The sequence below is a fragment of the Molossus molossus genome, unplaced genomic scaffold (assembly GCF_014108415.1).
Source record: "Molossus molossus isolate mMolMol1 unplaced genomic scaffold, mMolMol1.p scaffold_m16_p_5, whole genome shotgun sequence".
NCBI lineage: Eukaryota > Metazoa > Chordata > Mammalia > Chiroptera > Molossidae > Molossus > Molossus molossus.
In genome coordinates this window covers 48927401-48943790 of record NW_023425388.1, presented here as the reverse complement: position 1 = coordinate 48943790, position 16390 = coordinate 48927401, and the positions used below count along the sequence as shown (strand labels likewise).

Genomic DNA, 16390 nt, shown 5'->3' with positions numbered 1-16390 from the left:
ATATGTTGGATCCCCATTTCCTTGATACCCCTTTGCTTTAGTAAAGCACATCCTTTGGTATCTTCCCTTGAATGCATAAGAAATAAAAATTTTTAGAACTTGCAAATCTAAAACTATGATTCTGAGTTAAAAACAATTTATCTTCAGAATTTTAAAGAAATTGTTCATTGTCTTCTAGTTTCCGGCATTGCTATTAAATAGTCAGTTTGATATCTTTATTTTCCTAAGCCTTAGTACACAATATTAAAAAATTAATCCTCATCTAAGCATATGTTTCTATTGATTTTAGAGAGAAGAAGGGAGAGAGGGAGAAACATTGATCTGAGAGAGAAATGTTGATTGTTTGCCTCCTGTACCTGCCCCTACCGGAGACCGAATCCAAAACCTTCTGGTGTCCAGAACGATGCTCCAACTGAGCCAACCAGCCAGGGCATGATTTGTTTTTAATTTTCTCTGGAAATCTTTAGGAAGTTCTCTTTATCCTTGAAGTTCTGAAATTTCATGATGATATATGCCTTGATGCTTATTTACTGTGCTTGGCACCCTTTCTGTCCAGAAATTCAACAATATTTTCTTGAATTACTTAATATTACTACCATTTTCCCAGCTCTTTCTGCAACTCCTGTTAGATGTTGGACCTTCAGAATTGAGCCTTATTTTTTCCCTTCCTTTATCATCCATTTCCTTTGATTTATTTATTTATTTTATTTATTTATTTATTTTTTTTTTTTATCCTCACCCGAGGACATTTTTCCATTTTTTTTGTTCAGAGAGAGCGGGAGGGAGAGAGAGGAAGAGAGAGAGAGAGAAACATCGACGTGAAGGGACACATCGAGTGGCTGCCACCCGTACGACCAACCAGGGCCGGGGACAAACTGCAACCAAGGTACGTGCCCTTAGCGGGAACCAAACCCGGGTCTCTCCAGACCGCAGGCCGACGCTCTAACCGCTGAGCCAAACCGGCCAGGGCTATTTTTATTATTATTTTAAAATTCTCACCCAAGGTTATGTTTATTTTATTTATTTATTTAAATTAATTTATTTTTGTTACAAACGGTTCTCGTCCCCCCCCCGCCCCGACCCCTTCCTCCCTATCCCGCCCCTGCACCTGTCCCCAGCATTGTTGTCCATGTCCATGGTTATGCATACCTGCATATAAGTTCTGTGTTTTTTTTTTTGTTTTTGTTTTTTTTTAATCCTCATCCGAGGACATTTTTCCATTTTTTGTACAGACAGAGTGGGAGGGAGAGAGAGGAAGAGAGAGAGAGGGAAACATCGATGTGAAAGGGACACATCGAGTGGCTGCCACCCGCACGACCAACCAGGGCCGGGGACAAACTGCAACCGAGGTACGCGCCCTTAGCGGGAACCGAACCCGGGTCTCTCCGGACCGCAGGCCGACGCTCTAACCGCTGAGCCAAACCGGCCAGGGCAGTTCTGTGTTTTATCTCTTCCTTCCCTTCCTCCCCCCCAACCCACTTCTGAGGTTTGTCACTCAGTGCCCTACTACTACGTCTCTGAGTCTATTTTGTTCATCAGTTTATTTTGTTCATTATATACCACAAATAAGTGAGATCACGTGATATTTGTCTTTCTCTAATTGGCTTGTTTCATTTAGGATAATATTCTCCAGGTCCCTCCATGTCATCTCAAAGGACAAGAGATCTTTCTTTCTTACAGCTGCATATTATGTATTCCATTGTGTATACGTACCACAGCTTTTTTATCCACTCATCTACTGGTGGACACTTGGGCTGTGTCCAGATCTTAGCGATTATAAATAGTGCTGCTATGAACATAGGGGTACACATAGTCTTTCTGATTGGTGTTTCAGGCTTCTTAGGATATATTCCTAGAAGTGGGATCACTGGGTCAAATGGCAGTTCAATTTTTAACTTTTTGAGGTAACACCATATTGTCTTCCATTATGGCTGCACCAGTCTGCATTCCCACCAGCAGTATACTGGAGTCCCCTTTTCTCCACACCCTCACCAGCACTTGTTTGATGATTTGTTGATGGCAGCCATTCTGACAGGTTTGAGATGATACCTTATTGTTGTTTTATTTTACATCTCTCTGATGATTAGTGACATTGAGCATTTTTTCTATGTCTCTTGGCCATTTGTATGTCCTGTTTGGAGAGGTGTCTTTTTAAGTCCTCTGCCCAATTTTTAATTGGGTTGCTTCCTTTTGTTGAGTTATATGAGTACTCTACATATTTTGGAAATTAACCCCTTGTCTGATGTATCATTGGCATTATATGTTTACTGATTTTAGAGAGAGAGAGGGAGAAATATCAATGTGAGAGAGAAACATTGACTGGTGGTCTCCTGTAAGCACCCCGAAAAAATCAGAAATCTAGGCATGTGTCTGGAGAATTGAACCCACAACCTTTTAACGTACGGGACTACGCTCCTACCAAGCCATACTGGCCAGGACCATTTCCTTTTATTCTTAATTTTTATTTATTTATTTATTTAATCATTACCCAAGGACATTTTTTGATTCATCTTCAGATAGAGAGGGAGGGAGAGAGGTAGAAAGAGAAACATCAGTGTGAGAGAAACACATCAACTGGTTGCCACCCATGTGACCCCAACCAGGGCCAGGGACAAACCGCAACAGAGGTACGTGCCCTTAGCAGGAACCGAACCCGGGTCTCTCTGGTCCACAGGCCAATGCTCTAACTGCTGAGCCAAACTGGCCAGGGTTATTTATTTTTTCTTTATTGATTTTAGAGAAAGAGGAAGGGAGAGGGAGAGATAGAAACATTGATGAGAGAGAACATCAATTGGCTGTCTCCTGCATGCCCCACACTGGGGACTTGGCCCATAACCTGGGCATGTGCCCTGACCAGGAATCGAACCAGTGACCTATTGGTGCATGGGTCAATGCTCAACCACTGAGCTACACCGGCGGGCTTATTCTTAAATAACTTCACCTTGTTGCAAGATTTTTAACATTATTTTCAACCTTTCCCCTATCCAATTGAATAGGTAAAATATTCACAATTTAAAATTCAGAAAGTATGTAAGGATGAATATAAGTCTCCCTCTATTTGGTTCTCTAGTCCTCCAGTTCTCAGTAGAAGGAAACACTTCATGTATTTTTAATGTCTATGAACTCTTTTGTTCTCCAATCCTTCCTTTTTATACTACTTTCTTCATCCTCTGAATTTTGAAAATTATAGCTTCATTCCTGAAGTTTTCAAAAAGCTCCAAAATTGTTTCCTTAGTTTCAATTTTTGGTCTCTGCGTTCTACGTTGGAAGTATCCTCAAATGTTTGATAGCCCTTGGCAGTCTATTCATATCTATAAGTGAGGTACTAAAAAGCTGATTGGAAACTATGTGCAAGGCTTATTAACAGGCTTTAACGTAGGGTGACCAAGTGGGGGCAAAATGCCACCTCCACCTCCCCAGAGGAAACAAAAAATATATATATATTTTTTATCCTCATTCGAGGACATTTTTCCATTTTTTGTACAGACAGAGTGGGAAGGAGAGAGAGGAAGAGAGAGAGAGGAAAACATCGATGTGAAAGGGACACATGGAGTGGCCGCCACCCGCACGACCAACCAGGGCCAGGGACAAACTGCAACCGAGGTACGCGCCCTTAGCAGGAACTGAATCCGGGTCTCTCCGGACCGCAGGCGGACGCTCTAACCGCTGAGCCAAACCGGCCAGGGCCAAAAAAAATATTTTTAAGACTTTTTCTGCAGTTTTGTTTTTGCCTGGAGATATAAATCAGTGTGTGCTGATCTTCAGAGCCCTAACACTCATATACTTTCACTAAATCCTTCCATTTCAATCTAGCCCCTCAACCCCATCCATCTCTACCATACCTGTTGTTGAATTCAGAGGACCTAATAATTTACCTTTTCCCTGAGGTTTTGAAATTTCATGTGGCTATTTCACTCATGATGCTGAGCACTCATGGGCTGTCAGTCTATACACTTTGGGTTTAGGAAACCTTTATATTTCTTTGACAATTCCCGCCTCACCATTTCTCTAATGACGGAATCTCTCATTTCTTGCAGGGGAGAAATAGGGGTAACCAAGTGGCTGGATCATATAATGACCTGGAGGGCTTTTTCTTATACAAGTTTTTGTGATTCCCTTCTAGTCACCGTTTCAGCCCCAATCTTTACACCTTTCCTGGACCTTTTCTGGATTCAGGGCACATTGGTTTGCTTCTTAATAACCATCTGAGAAGGTGTAACCCATCTTAGTCTGTTCTAAGTAAACTTTCACTCTCCCATTTTTCATTTTGCAAAATGTTGGTCTCTCATTTATTGTTGTCACCTAGTTTTCCTTATTACTGAGTCAATTTGCCTTTTTTAAAGTTTTTTTTTTTTTTTTAATGTTTTCATGTAATTTTTAGAGAGGAAGAGAAACATCTCTCGCTGCCTCCTGCACACCCTCTAGCAGGGATCAAACCTGCAATCTGGGCATGTGCCCTAACTGGGAATCAAACTGGTAACCTCTTGGTGCATGGGATGACACTCAACTGAGCCACACGGGTCAGGCAGTCAATGTGCCTTTTTTGTTGTTGTTGATCCTTACCTGAGGATATGTTTTTACATTTTTAGAAAGTATCTGGAAGGCAGAGAGAGAGAGAGAAACATTGATGCGAGAGATTCATCAATTGGTTGTCTCCCGCTAGTGCCCCAACTGGAGCCGGGGATCAAATCTGAAACCCAGGTACGTGTCCTTGACAGGGAATAGAACCTGAGACCCTTTGGTGCCTGGGCCAACACTCTAACCACTGAACAACACTGGCCAGGTCAGTCATATGCCTTTTTAAAGGACCCCTAGTGGCATTTGAATAGGGCTTTGGAGGGAGTAAAAACCCATTTGTTTAACTTGCCATGTTTAAATGGCCTTGTTTTAATGTTCCTTTCTAAGCTTTTCTATTTTTTAGGCCACTTAAGCGTGACAATCCTATAAGCCTTCCCTAATCACTGCAACTGGAAGAAATATGTTCCTCCTAAAAAGTTCCACAGGCCACTCTGATCTCTGCCACCCATTAGGTACAAATCAGAGGTATTCTATAGTTATTTGTGTTTAACTGACCCTATTAGGTCCGTGACATGACCGTCATATGCTCCACTAGATCCTATATCTGACAAAGTAGAAACTGAGATTTACTGAATAAAAGTAAATAAGGCCAAATCTTGGCCAGCCTGTTTTTTCTTCTTTAGAAATACTCAGTAATAGCTTCACACCTCTTCAGTACAGTTCAGTATCATCCTCTTTGGCTAACTCCATTCCACCCAACTGAAATAAAGGAAGGGAACCATTTTATCTGTGATTTTCAGGAGGGCCACTTGTTACCAGTTAACATTTGCCACAATTTAATTGTCAATAGAGTAAGTGTTATGTGAAGACAACAAAGAGCTCAAAAAGATGAGACAGAAGGACATATGGTTGAGGTTAAAGGAGACAAACTCCAATTCTAGAGTCCAGTAACAAATCTTGGCTCTATCAGTTACCAGTTATAGGACCTCTCTGAACTTCAGGCTCATTTGAAAATGAGCATAAGGCTACATCATAGGGCTGATGTGAAAGGTTAACTAAAATAACATAAAAAGCTTTTAGCAAAATGCCTGTCACAGTAAACGTTTTCAATTAGGGGAAACACTTTCAATATTAGGGGAAAAGATTTGGCAGGCTCTCCCTCTGTTCTTAAGATATTCATTGCTGGCTTAGGGTTATATTAGTTTTCGTGGGCACTTTCTCTTCACCTAGACACTAAATCTGCCGAAGCAAAAAGAATTCTGGATTATGAGGCTCAAATCCTTAGCTTTACCCCCTCAAGAGTGATGAGACCTTGAGCAAATTTCTTCATCTTTAAGATGAAGAGCAGCCCAGCTCCCCCGACAGTAGTACTAGATCAAATGAACAAGCACGAAGGACTGGCAGGTGGTTAACAGACTTTACACATGCTTGGCATCATCACTCTCAGGCAGAAAAGTGCTCGGGACTGGGACACTCTCTGGAAACAGGCTCAAGCACACTACTCCAGGAGACAAACTGGTCCAGAGGCTAGAAAAGAATCTAGGTCCTCCATTACCCATGAGCTATGGCAACGGTCAATTAGCAAGGCACCACAGTACCACCTAGTGGCCATAACACCCCTCTTCTGCTCCCCCTGCTGTTAAGGAAAGGCTGTCAGGTCAGAGGTTCAGAACTCTTTGGTCACTACTGTAAGAGCTGATCAGTCAGAGTTGGACAGAAATCTCTCTTTTTTTAATATTAACAAATACAAGCAGCAGAAAGGGCCAGCTGTCTCTGCTGTTTCCCGAAGGAAAGCCAAAGCACAAAGCTGTGCCTCTGGTCTTCCTCTAACTGCAGGGCCTGCTTAGCTCCTCCTTAGGCAGAGCTTTGTTTCAGCTCAACTTCCCTAATCCCAACTCCCCAGTCAGGATGCGAGGCACATGGTTACTGGTGGTGGGAAGAATACTGTAGTTCCAGTCTCTGCTCCTTTTTAAGTCTTAGCCAGAATGGTGGTCACCCATCTTCTGCAACTAGCCTCCCACTTGCTCTGGCCCAGAAGCCAGGAGGGTCTTCAACCACACCCACAGAAACAGGCAGTGCGACTTCAGTCATCTTCAGATGACTCCTCTTCTGCCTCTTTTAACCACTGGATGAACCTCTGCAGCTGTAAGAAAGCATAGTGGAAAGCTACTGAGGAAAGAGCACATAACTCTCTTGTTCATCTTGTGGATGAACAACTCAAATAACCAGAGTCCCAGGACCAACCACCCTGCAGGCCAAGGGTCAGGGAACCAGGCAACCACCACAACCGAGGGTAGCTTGACTCACCTGTTGGTTTTTGCGCAACTGCTGGCCCTTGTCAGTTATCTCTCTTTGGCTGTACCAGCTCAGGATTGTTTCTTCAGCCAAGATCTCCAGCTGGTAGAAAGCCATCAGTACCTGCAGAAGGCCAACAGAGATCTCAGGGACCATGCAGAGTCCAACAAGATATAATGGATAACAAAGAAGAGCAGGCAAGATCTTAACACCTCTCTCTGCGTCCTTAGCTTCCTTCTACACAATGAGCAGATTCGTCTAAAACAGACAAGAGTAAACTGTTCACTGTGGTACTGGGACAGGTATAACTTCTGGAACTATTGCTAGGTAGTGCTTTGCACTATCCTAGGGCAACTTCCAAATGGCTGCCTTCCTAGCCTGGCTCCAAGCTGTACCATCCCAGCAACGAGCACAATACCAGGGGTGAATGGTGCTGATAACCAAACTTTATATTGGATTCATGTCAGTCTCTGTTTTGTGTCTCCATGAAGGTAATCAAGGCCTGTTTCAAAGCAAATGTAGGACTGTGAGGCTTGAGGTGGTATTCACCTTGGCCATAGAAGTACCAAGAGCTTCATGCTCCAGGAAGAAGTCCTCAATGGCGGCTAGTGCTTCCAAATGATCGGCTGCACGCTTTATGTAGTTCCTAAAAACAGGGCTCCAGGCCTTGAGCAGCTGTGGAAGAAGAAGGAACCTGTAATATATGCCTGAGCATGTACCTACACCTGAACGGCAAAGAAAATAAATATAGATAACATGCATCTTTTATGATATAGGAAACCAAGAGGGAACCTGTGTCATCATGCCAAAGGATTTAGGAATTGCTAGCAGTCAGGGTTGGGGAAAAAGAGGTTCTCCAGGGAAGGTAAAAGGGGGTCAGATATGCAGGCTGCCTCAAAAATACCTATTCTGAGCCTACAGGTTGATCTCATTCTGGGTCAAAATCATTTACAGAGTCTGAATGTCCAGGTCTATTCTGGATATACCTTTGGGGTCTGGTATGGTCTGAATCCTGGAGTCTCAAAGACCACTCAGTATTAAACCTAACTTGACTCCTCTGGACCAGTCAAGGCTACACTAGAATCCAAGCTGCTTCTAGAATCCAGAGGCAAGGAGAAAGGAATCACAACTAACACAATACCCCACAACAAGACCTACTCCTCGTTTCTTTTAAAATCACCACAGCAAGGATGTGTATTTGCCTCTACTCAATCCCTTGTACCCAGCCTGTCTTTGCTCACGGGAAGCAGCAGGGCACAGTAGCGGTTTGGGTCCAGCGGAGAATCCATCTGTTGCAGGGGGAACTCCAGGACCACGTGGCTCAGCACCTGCATCACTTCCTTTAGACTTATGTTGTAGGCGTACCTGTGGGGAGACTGTGGTAACACCAAGGCCTTCACTGGCCCTTTCAGCGTGCTGTAGGACTTTGGCGGGACACGGGGGAAGAGGAAGTCAGGTGGGACAACATGAAAAGGGAAGATTTTATTATTATTATTATTGTTATTATTTTTATCCTCACTCGAGGACACTTTTTCCATTTTTTTGTTCAGAAAGAGTGGGAGGAAGAGAGAGAGAGAGAAACATCGACATGAAAGGGACACATCGAGTGGCTGCCACCCGCACGACCCAACCAGGGCTGGGGACAAACTGCAACCGAGGTACATGCCCTTAGCAGGAACCGAACCCAGGTCTCTCTGGACCGCAGGCCGACGCTCCAACCGCTGAGCCAAACTGGCCAGGGTGGAAAGGGAAGATTTTAGAAGAAGAAATCTATGCTGAGTCTGAAACCTAATGCTCTCCTTGTTCTAAATGTTACTGGCTTTGTCCATTTGTGATGTCAAGGGAACAGATTCCTATGTGGGGAAGAAACAGGAGAACCTCTATCTGCCTGGGACTACCCTAAGAGAAGAAAATAGGGAGGGGCTGCTCTTACTTGAGAGAGTTGATCTCTAGGACTAGATTGTCACAAGAAATGTTCTCCTCCTTGCCTCGCTGTAGTGTTCCCAGGACCTCATGCTGGAACACTAAAAACAAAGTAAGAGTAAGTACATGGGCTAACATCACTCCAGAATGTGTTCAGTCATATAGTTCTGACTTTATACCGAACCCTTCCTGGGAGGAACACAAGCTTTTGGCTAGCTGATCCAGATAAAGAAAAAACTAGAGGTTTCCCTCTTTTATCCCAAGATACTACATCCCTGGCCACTCGCCTTTGATGTCATCCATCTGTGGGGAGCCTGCCCGGCTATCCAGCTCCTCAGAATCCATGCTTCGCTCACTTTCAGTTTCACTCTCTTCTTCCATGTTGATTTTGAGTCCTGAGAACCCATACAAGGTGAGAAAAAAGTAAAAATAAGGAAAAAGTCATTGACAAAGAATCATATATATGCCCTGTCTGCATGAAAATAGCAGTGAACAAGTAGTCTGATTGTGAAGTGTTCCCTTCTCCTTCAAAATATTCTGATTTAGAAAGGGTGTGTGTGTATAAACGCCTAGTTCACCCCAGAGATTCTGCCGTAGTTCCTCTTCTTCTTCCATATTCATGTCTGCGGCTTTCCAGAGATAACCCTGGCCTGCAACTCCGACTTCTGCTGGATTGTAACCTGGAAAAACCACTGATTTTTAGCAAAGGCCCAGTAGAAGTACCCATCCCTCCAGGAAAAAAATGTTTTTTCTATGGGGCAGAGAGATACGCAGATGCCCCACACCTGCTGAGCCTCACACCTTTCAGCTTCACTTTCTCCTTTTCTTGGTCAGCCCCAGAATCATCACTGAACTGGCTATCATCCTCATCTTCCTCTGCATCTGGAGGGTGCAAAGAGATCACCGAGCCTTCAGGCAGTGTGATATCTGGGCCCACTACCACCTAGGGGAGAAAAAAGGAGTAGGTGGCATAGATCCATCAGTGTGTTGGGGAAAGGTACATCCTGACAATGTGAGTGACTTTTTTTTATTAAGCCAAGTAGAAAACAAATGAAACCACTGGATTTGGACTCTCAATTCAGACAGGACCTATAATTAGACATAGGTCCCTTCTAGCTCAGTATGACCACCACTCAGTTTGGGGCCTGTATGCAGTATGGAACTAGTTCTCACCTGGGAAGTGAGGACACAGTGTGGCTTCAGTATAACTTGTTCCTTGACTTCAGCATTATCACAAAGCAGAGACTGATGGATCTGTGCTCCAGCAGCCACTCGAACACCCTGCCACAGGTAGGCCTGGTCCAGTACCACATTATCACCTGGCTCAGGACAGGAAGGACTCCTGGTCACTCAGGGCTCCAACTCCAGACCAGGGCCTTTCCTGGAAGACATGGCTGACTGACACCAGCATAGCTCCCACCCAGCTCAAATACTCTATCCCCCAACTCATCAGAAACACCCACTTCCCCTCTAAGCCCAGGCTTGAAAGAACGTTTGCTCAGCCTAACCACCCTCCACCAGGTTTATGACAATTGCAGACTATCACATAGGACTTAAGAACCTGAGAACCTTCAAGATTTCTGGGGACCCCTAAAACTCAAGAACCTTATTAGAGTCATGTCCATATCTATTCTACTTCTTGTACATTTAGAATTAGAATCTTGTTGTTTTAAAGGGGCAGTTCCATTTAAAGCATCACATTCCTGTATCCAAAGTGAGTCACCAGGAGGCTAACCAGGCAGTATGGTACAGTAAAAAGAACATTGGACTTAATAATCAGAATACTCAGATTCAAGTCCCAGCACTACCTCTTATTAGCTATGACCTTAGGTGAGACAACCTCTTTGAACCAGTTTGCTTATCTATAAACTGGGGAGAAAAAACATATACCTCACAAGGTTTTAGTGAGGATTAAATAAAATAAGTATGCTAAAGGTCTTTGTAAGCTGCACAGATGTTATTATTGCATATTAATTATGCACTTGGTCCCGAATATAAATATGGGGTATACTGGAATGTAACGAATCACCCAATAAGAAGCTCACAGGGCACAAATTAAAGCATCACTGTTTTTACATCTCTGTTCCCTTTTTTATTACGGTAGCCACTCTAGTTCCTTATCCTTAGGGACTATTCCTCTGTCTCCTTCTCTGGAGATATGGGCCTCCCCAGGTTCCTGCTCCTAGAATGGCTGACTTGACTTCCCCACCTGTGCTCACCAATGTGACAGCCAGGGCCAATAACACTGTTGGTGATGGAGCAATTGCTGCCAATGATAGTGCCAGAGCCCAGGAGCACATTTTCCTCCAGGATGCTGCCATGGCCCAGGCTGACCTCAGGCCCTCGGTAGATGTTGTGCCGGGAATGAGTGCAGTTCTGGGTTGTGTTGTCAGTGAAGTTTGCCTCTGGGGTGAGAGGGTAGACCCATCGGCGGATGACATCAGCGCAGACAGCTGCATACATGTGTAGGTTGGAGACCCGGGCACCATATTCCTTAGTTATCACATGCATGTGGATCTGGTTCCCTAGAATCTGAATGAGGACAAGGAAAGGGAGGTCGCCCAAGCAAGAAAGGAAGAACATCCCCAGGCACAACACTTTTCTCACCTTCTTAAGTTTTCCTCTGCCTCTCAATGTCATAGCCAAATGGTATTTGTGTATAGCTTCCCCCCACCCCAGCTATTTTCATCCCTCCTAAGGCTCGATAAAACAGAAAAGTGAGATAAAATCTTAGCCCTATTTTATTAAAACTTTTTTCCTATTGATTGATTTTAGAGAGAGAAACACTGACCTGCTGTCCCACCCATCCATGCATTCACTGGTTGACTCCTACATGTGCCCTGATCAGGGATCAAATCCATAGCCTTGGCATATCAGGAGGACACTCCAACCAACTGAGCTACCTGGACAGGGCTTAACCTTCTTTTAAAGAGACACCGGGACCTTTTTCTTACCTCCTCATTCACTAACAGGCCTCGCACAAAGTCGTCCCGAGTTTGGTAGTCAAAGTTGTCTGTAAAGAGTTGAGCCACCTATGGGAGAAAGCTGGATGAGGCCAAGGGTAAGTGCTATTTTCTGGAAGCAAAGATAAGTCCCCAGAGACCTATCAGACCCCATGACAGCAGAACATGGGCCCGAATCCCCAAAAGGCTCCCAATATTGGGGTCAACTATTTGCTGTAGAACAGATCAGAGAAAGGAAAAGAAGAAATATACCCTAGCCTTCTAGTGGGGAGTAACACACCCTCAGAGTTCTACTCTTTGATGTGCAGCCCTGGCCCTGAAGGGCTCACCTGAGGAGAGCAGATGCTGATATGACAATCCAGTAAATCATAGCGAATCTCCACTCCATCTCCACTGCCCTGGAACAAACTCTGTGGGGAGAGGTTACAAGGATTTTAACTCGTCTCTCTTGCTGAATCTCTTGCTTTCCTACCTCAAAAAATGCTGATACCCACACACCAGAGGAAAAGAAAAACGTCGAAGGCCTTGGGTCTTCTGAAAATGGAGAACTCGGTTTGTGGCACTATCCACAGCCACTACCACGTTGTCCTCCTGGCAACGAGTTGGGTGACTGGGAGATGACTCCTTGAAGATCATTGTCATCACAGATACATTTTTTTCTAGCTTTCGCCTTAACCTACAAAGGATAGGAGGGAGAGAGTCTTAGGGTTCTGCTGGTCACACACCATTGTCCCTACCATTTTCCCATCCTGACCTGTGTTCCTCCAGGGCTCTGGTAATATTGATGTTTGAGATGATGTCCCCATATACCAGAAGGAAGTCAGAGCGCACCAAGGCCTTGGCATCAACATCACGAAGAACATCCCCCAGTGATCGATATAGCTCTGATGTAATTATTCGAACCACATTGAGGGATGTAGGGCGGCACCACTTGGATTTTCTAAAGGAAGGGGGAGTGAAGGGAATGAGAATAATCATAAATATCATGTAGAACTTCCCTGTTTTTCTCCCCCAATCAACATTCACACTCTTTCTCTATGGCTTTTTATTTTATTTTATTTAAAAAAAATTATTTTTATCCTCACTTGAGGACATTTTTCCATTTTTTGTTCAGATAGAATGGGAGGAAGAGAGAAAGAGAAACATCGATGTGAAAGGGACGCATCGAGTGGTTGCCACTCGCATAACCCAACCAGGGCCAGGGACAAACTGCAACCAAGGTATGTGCCCTTAGCGGGAACCGAACCCCGTCTCTCTGGACCGCAGGCTGACACTCTAATCGCTGAGCCAAATCGGCCAGGGCTCTCTATGGTTTTTAAAAAAAATATGTTTTTAATGATTTTAGAGAGGCAGAGAGAGAGGAAGGGAGAGAGAAACATCCATGAGAAAGAAACATAGATGAGCTGTCTCCTGCATGCCCCTGATTGGGAATGTAGCCCACAACCCAGACATATGCCCTGACTGGGAATTGACCTGGTGATTTCTTGGTACATGGGACAACGCTCAACCAAATGAGCCACACCAGCCAGGGCTCCCTATGGCTTTTTTGGATTCCTGCCAGCGTCCTCAATTTCAAAGAGATTTATGAACTATAATTAATGGTTTCAGCATCCTGTGTCACCAGGCTTGTTTTATGGGTTAGAGAAACATGGTTATTTCCTCTCCATAGCCTGACCCCAGGATTTTAATTCAAAATCCTGCTGAGAATTTAGGATATATAAACTTTTGGAAACATACTTTTCATGCCATTTTTCTCCTTTCAAAATCCAGACCAAATTTAGGAACTGTCTAATGCAGACCATGCTAATATCCAAGTCTTTATTTCCTAAGTTTCCATAAATCCTGACATTTGCTCTTTTTCAAGAAGATTTCACCAAACATTTGTTAAATGTTTATTATGTGCTTGGTACTAAGCTAAGCACTGAGACTACAAAGACGAAGAACAGCTTAACATTTAGAAGCTCAGTGGAAAAACAAACAAACATGTTACTCTTATAACTTCCATATTGGAGCCATAAAATAAAAAGCAAAATCCACTAGGACAAAACTTTATTAGTGAGATTCAGAAAAAAAACCAAATGTTTTTCTTTAATCTTTCTCACAGTTTTAGCTGCTCACCTACTGATAAGTGAGGAGAATACCCTTAGACCTTATAATGGGATCTATATAGACACATTTTCCCCTTATTTAGTTACATTCATCCTAAGAAAACTGATGAAACATGGAAAGAAAAGTTGCAAGGCCTTACAGTAAATGTTCCTTGATTTGAGCCGCCTTCCAGCAACAAAAGACAAAGGTTTCCTGTACACCTGTGGCAGTCAGAAATTCCAAAGTGTAGTCAATTAGTGCCACATTTGCCAAGGGCAAGAGGACCTGCAGGTCAGGAGATGAAAAAAATGTAAAGTCTTGGATCTGGCCCTCTGCGTACCACTCCTTCCCCTACTACAAAAACTATTTTCACTCCTATATCAGTGTTTCCAAATGCTATAGTTTTGTTTTATCATTCCAACTTAAAAGTAATCAGGCTTCTGCCTCTGATGTTCATTGCATACTCTAAGCATCAGAGTCTAAGGTATTGCAATTTGGATATAGTAAGCATAGCATCAGACATATACTTGCTTAGCATCAGACACAGAGCTGCAACTGAATAGACCACCTATAGCAAAGGAGAATACTGGAAATCAATCATATCCCTCAGAAACTTAAGCACCACTAAGGCCTTTTCCCCATATAATTTTCTTCCTTGATCCCTTTCTAAGAGTCGGGGGCTAGCCAACCTCAATCACCTCTCCAAAATGAACAGCTATTAGGCTTTTTGCTGGAAGTGATGAGTTAGAATTTTCCCTGAACTGAATGCAGTTCCCTCTCTTTGAACTAGGCACGGCTGAGCCACCCAGCAATCTCCAGGACTAGCTCTTAGCTCAGTCCAACTCCCCAGTATCTGGACCAGTGATTTTCAACCAGTGTGTAGCAAGAATTTTAAAAATATGCAATACAGGGGCACTGACCACTTTCCCCTTAGACTATCAAATAAAAAATTACAACAGACATTTGGTGTAAATGAATCAAAATTATACCTATTTTTTTTGTCAGATCAGCAAAAGACATCTTTTTTGGTGTGCCGCAGAATTTTAGTAATTAGTTTATGTGTGCCATGAGATGAAAAAGGTTGAAAATCGCTGGTCTAGACAACAAGACAGAGGCTCCTAGCAACCAACCACTAAACTTGTTCTGTCCTTCTTTAGACAGATGGCACTGGCTGTCATTAAAATCTGTAAGGGAAATAAAGCACACTGTACTGAGATCCAGAATAGCTGTTACTACGGGATCAGATCAGTCTGGTCTTTTTTAGGCATACGACCTCCCTTTTGGAGGCAAAAAGAGATAATATTTCCTTTCACTTGAGGATCTCTTTTTTCCCCCTCGGCATGAACGCCTTGCAGCCTCCTCACGGGGAGTTGAATCACCGCGTGAAGGTTTCTCTCAAGCACTGCTTCTACAATTTAGTTCTCTGCATGCCTCCCAAATCTGAGTTACACAGCACTACCAAGTCTGCCAGCCACTCATTTGGTCAGGCTTTAGACAGTCCGCCTTTCTCCTAACTCGATAAACCCGATTTCAGGGAAGAGGCTGGACACACGTCCTTCCAAAGCACGCCTCACTAGGCAGAGGACAGGATAACTAGCTCCAGCCCCGCCACTCCGGGCCCTCTGGCTGCTCCCCGGCCGGCGCTCACCCGAGGCTGGTCCTTGGAGATGGGGAAGAAACGGCGATTGAAGCTATCAGCCACCAGAACTGCTTGTAGGGGCGGCGGGGGTTCCTCCTCCGCCCCCCGGGCTACCCCACCGCCGCCACCACCTCCCGGCCCGCAGACACTTCGCTTGTTAGCCCGACTGGCCACCACACCAGTTGTCACCACCATAGCGCTCGCCATCTTCTCTCACGGCTACCACTTCCGCACGGAAACTGACACCGCACGCAGTAGGGGACAAAAAGGACCCAGTACTCGAAACGCGGAGGATTAATGAAGGGAGGGAGGAGAGGAGAGTGCGCATGCGTCTTGCCTAGGCACCGGTCCTAAAGTGCCGCAGTTTGGAGCCAGGCGTGGGGCGCCGCCGCCTGAAACTTGACCTTTTGAAGCGCTGGGGGTGGGGTTCTATGGACCGCAGACTAGATGGGCAAGTATAGTAGGCCTTCATTTGTACATGAACAAGCTGAGATTCTTGTGTGATGATGATATTTGTGGTCTGCGAAGGTGCCAGACCCATTCTGGATATGTAATCTTCCCCGCCCCGAGCATGTTAAAAATTGAAGTCTTCCGTCATCCTAGTCATCTAATGTGACCAGGCATCTTGGGGAGCTTTGAACCGAGTCAAGACATCCCCTTCCCACAGGAAACTCACGGTCTACATAAACACGAAACGTCGTATAGTAGGGCGAGTAGTAATTCTCCTGAGCGCTGGTTGTGGCCAGGGACGACACAGGCATTACTTCATTTAATTCGTCACACGTCTTTGTGAGAACATTTTATTCATTCGTTCAACAAACATTTCTTGAACTCCGAGAGGGTGTGAGGATCACCCATCTAGTAAGTGGAATAACTGATATTGGAATCCGATCTGTCTGATTTCATAGTTCCACATTTTTTCTGCCAAGTTGTGTGGGTGATAAAACTTACTGTTTCATGATAC

The 16390-nt window shown here is 44.3% G+C and overlaps 1 protein-coding gene across 1 annotated transcript; it reads right to left on the bottom strand.

Annotated features, from left to right (window-relative positions):
* Positions 1–5163: 5163 nt before the first annotated feature.
* On the bottom strand, positions 5164–15648 carry EIF2B5 (eukaryotic translation initiation factor 2B subunit epsilon). Its single transcript, XM_036243289.1, has 16 exons — positions 15436–15648; positions 13948–14072; positions 12454–12639; positions 12198–12375; positions 12029–12109; positions 11691–11768; positions 10956–11268; positions 9910–10055; positions 9538–9679; positions 9315–9416; positions 9024–9131; positions 8747–8837; positions 8055–8178; positions 7363–7488; positions 6826–6936; positions 5164–6661 (listed from the first exon to the last, which is right to left on the bottom strand). Exons 1-16 carry the CDS (start codon positions 15631–15633, stop codon positions 6602–6604), a joined length of 2169 nt encoding a protein of 722 aa, XP_036099182.1. The 5' UTR covers positions 15634–15648; the 3' UTR covers positions 5164–6601.
* Between the last annotated feature and the right edge of the window lie 742 nt (positions 15649–16390).

Coding starts and splice junctions, on each gene's coding strand:
- EIF2B5 (XM_036243289.1), bottom strand. CDS start 15,633: ATGGCGAGCGCTATGGTGGTGACAACTGGTGTGGTGGCCAGTCGGGCT. Junction 12,376..12,453: donor AGAGCCCTGGAGGAACACAG/GTCAGGATGGGA, acceptor TATCCTTTGTAG/GTTAAGGCGAAAGCTAGAAA. Junction 11,269..11,690: donor GCCTGTTAGTGAATGAGGAG/GTAAGAAAAAGG, acceptor GTCCTCATTCAG/ATTCTAGGGAACCAGATCCA.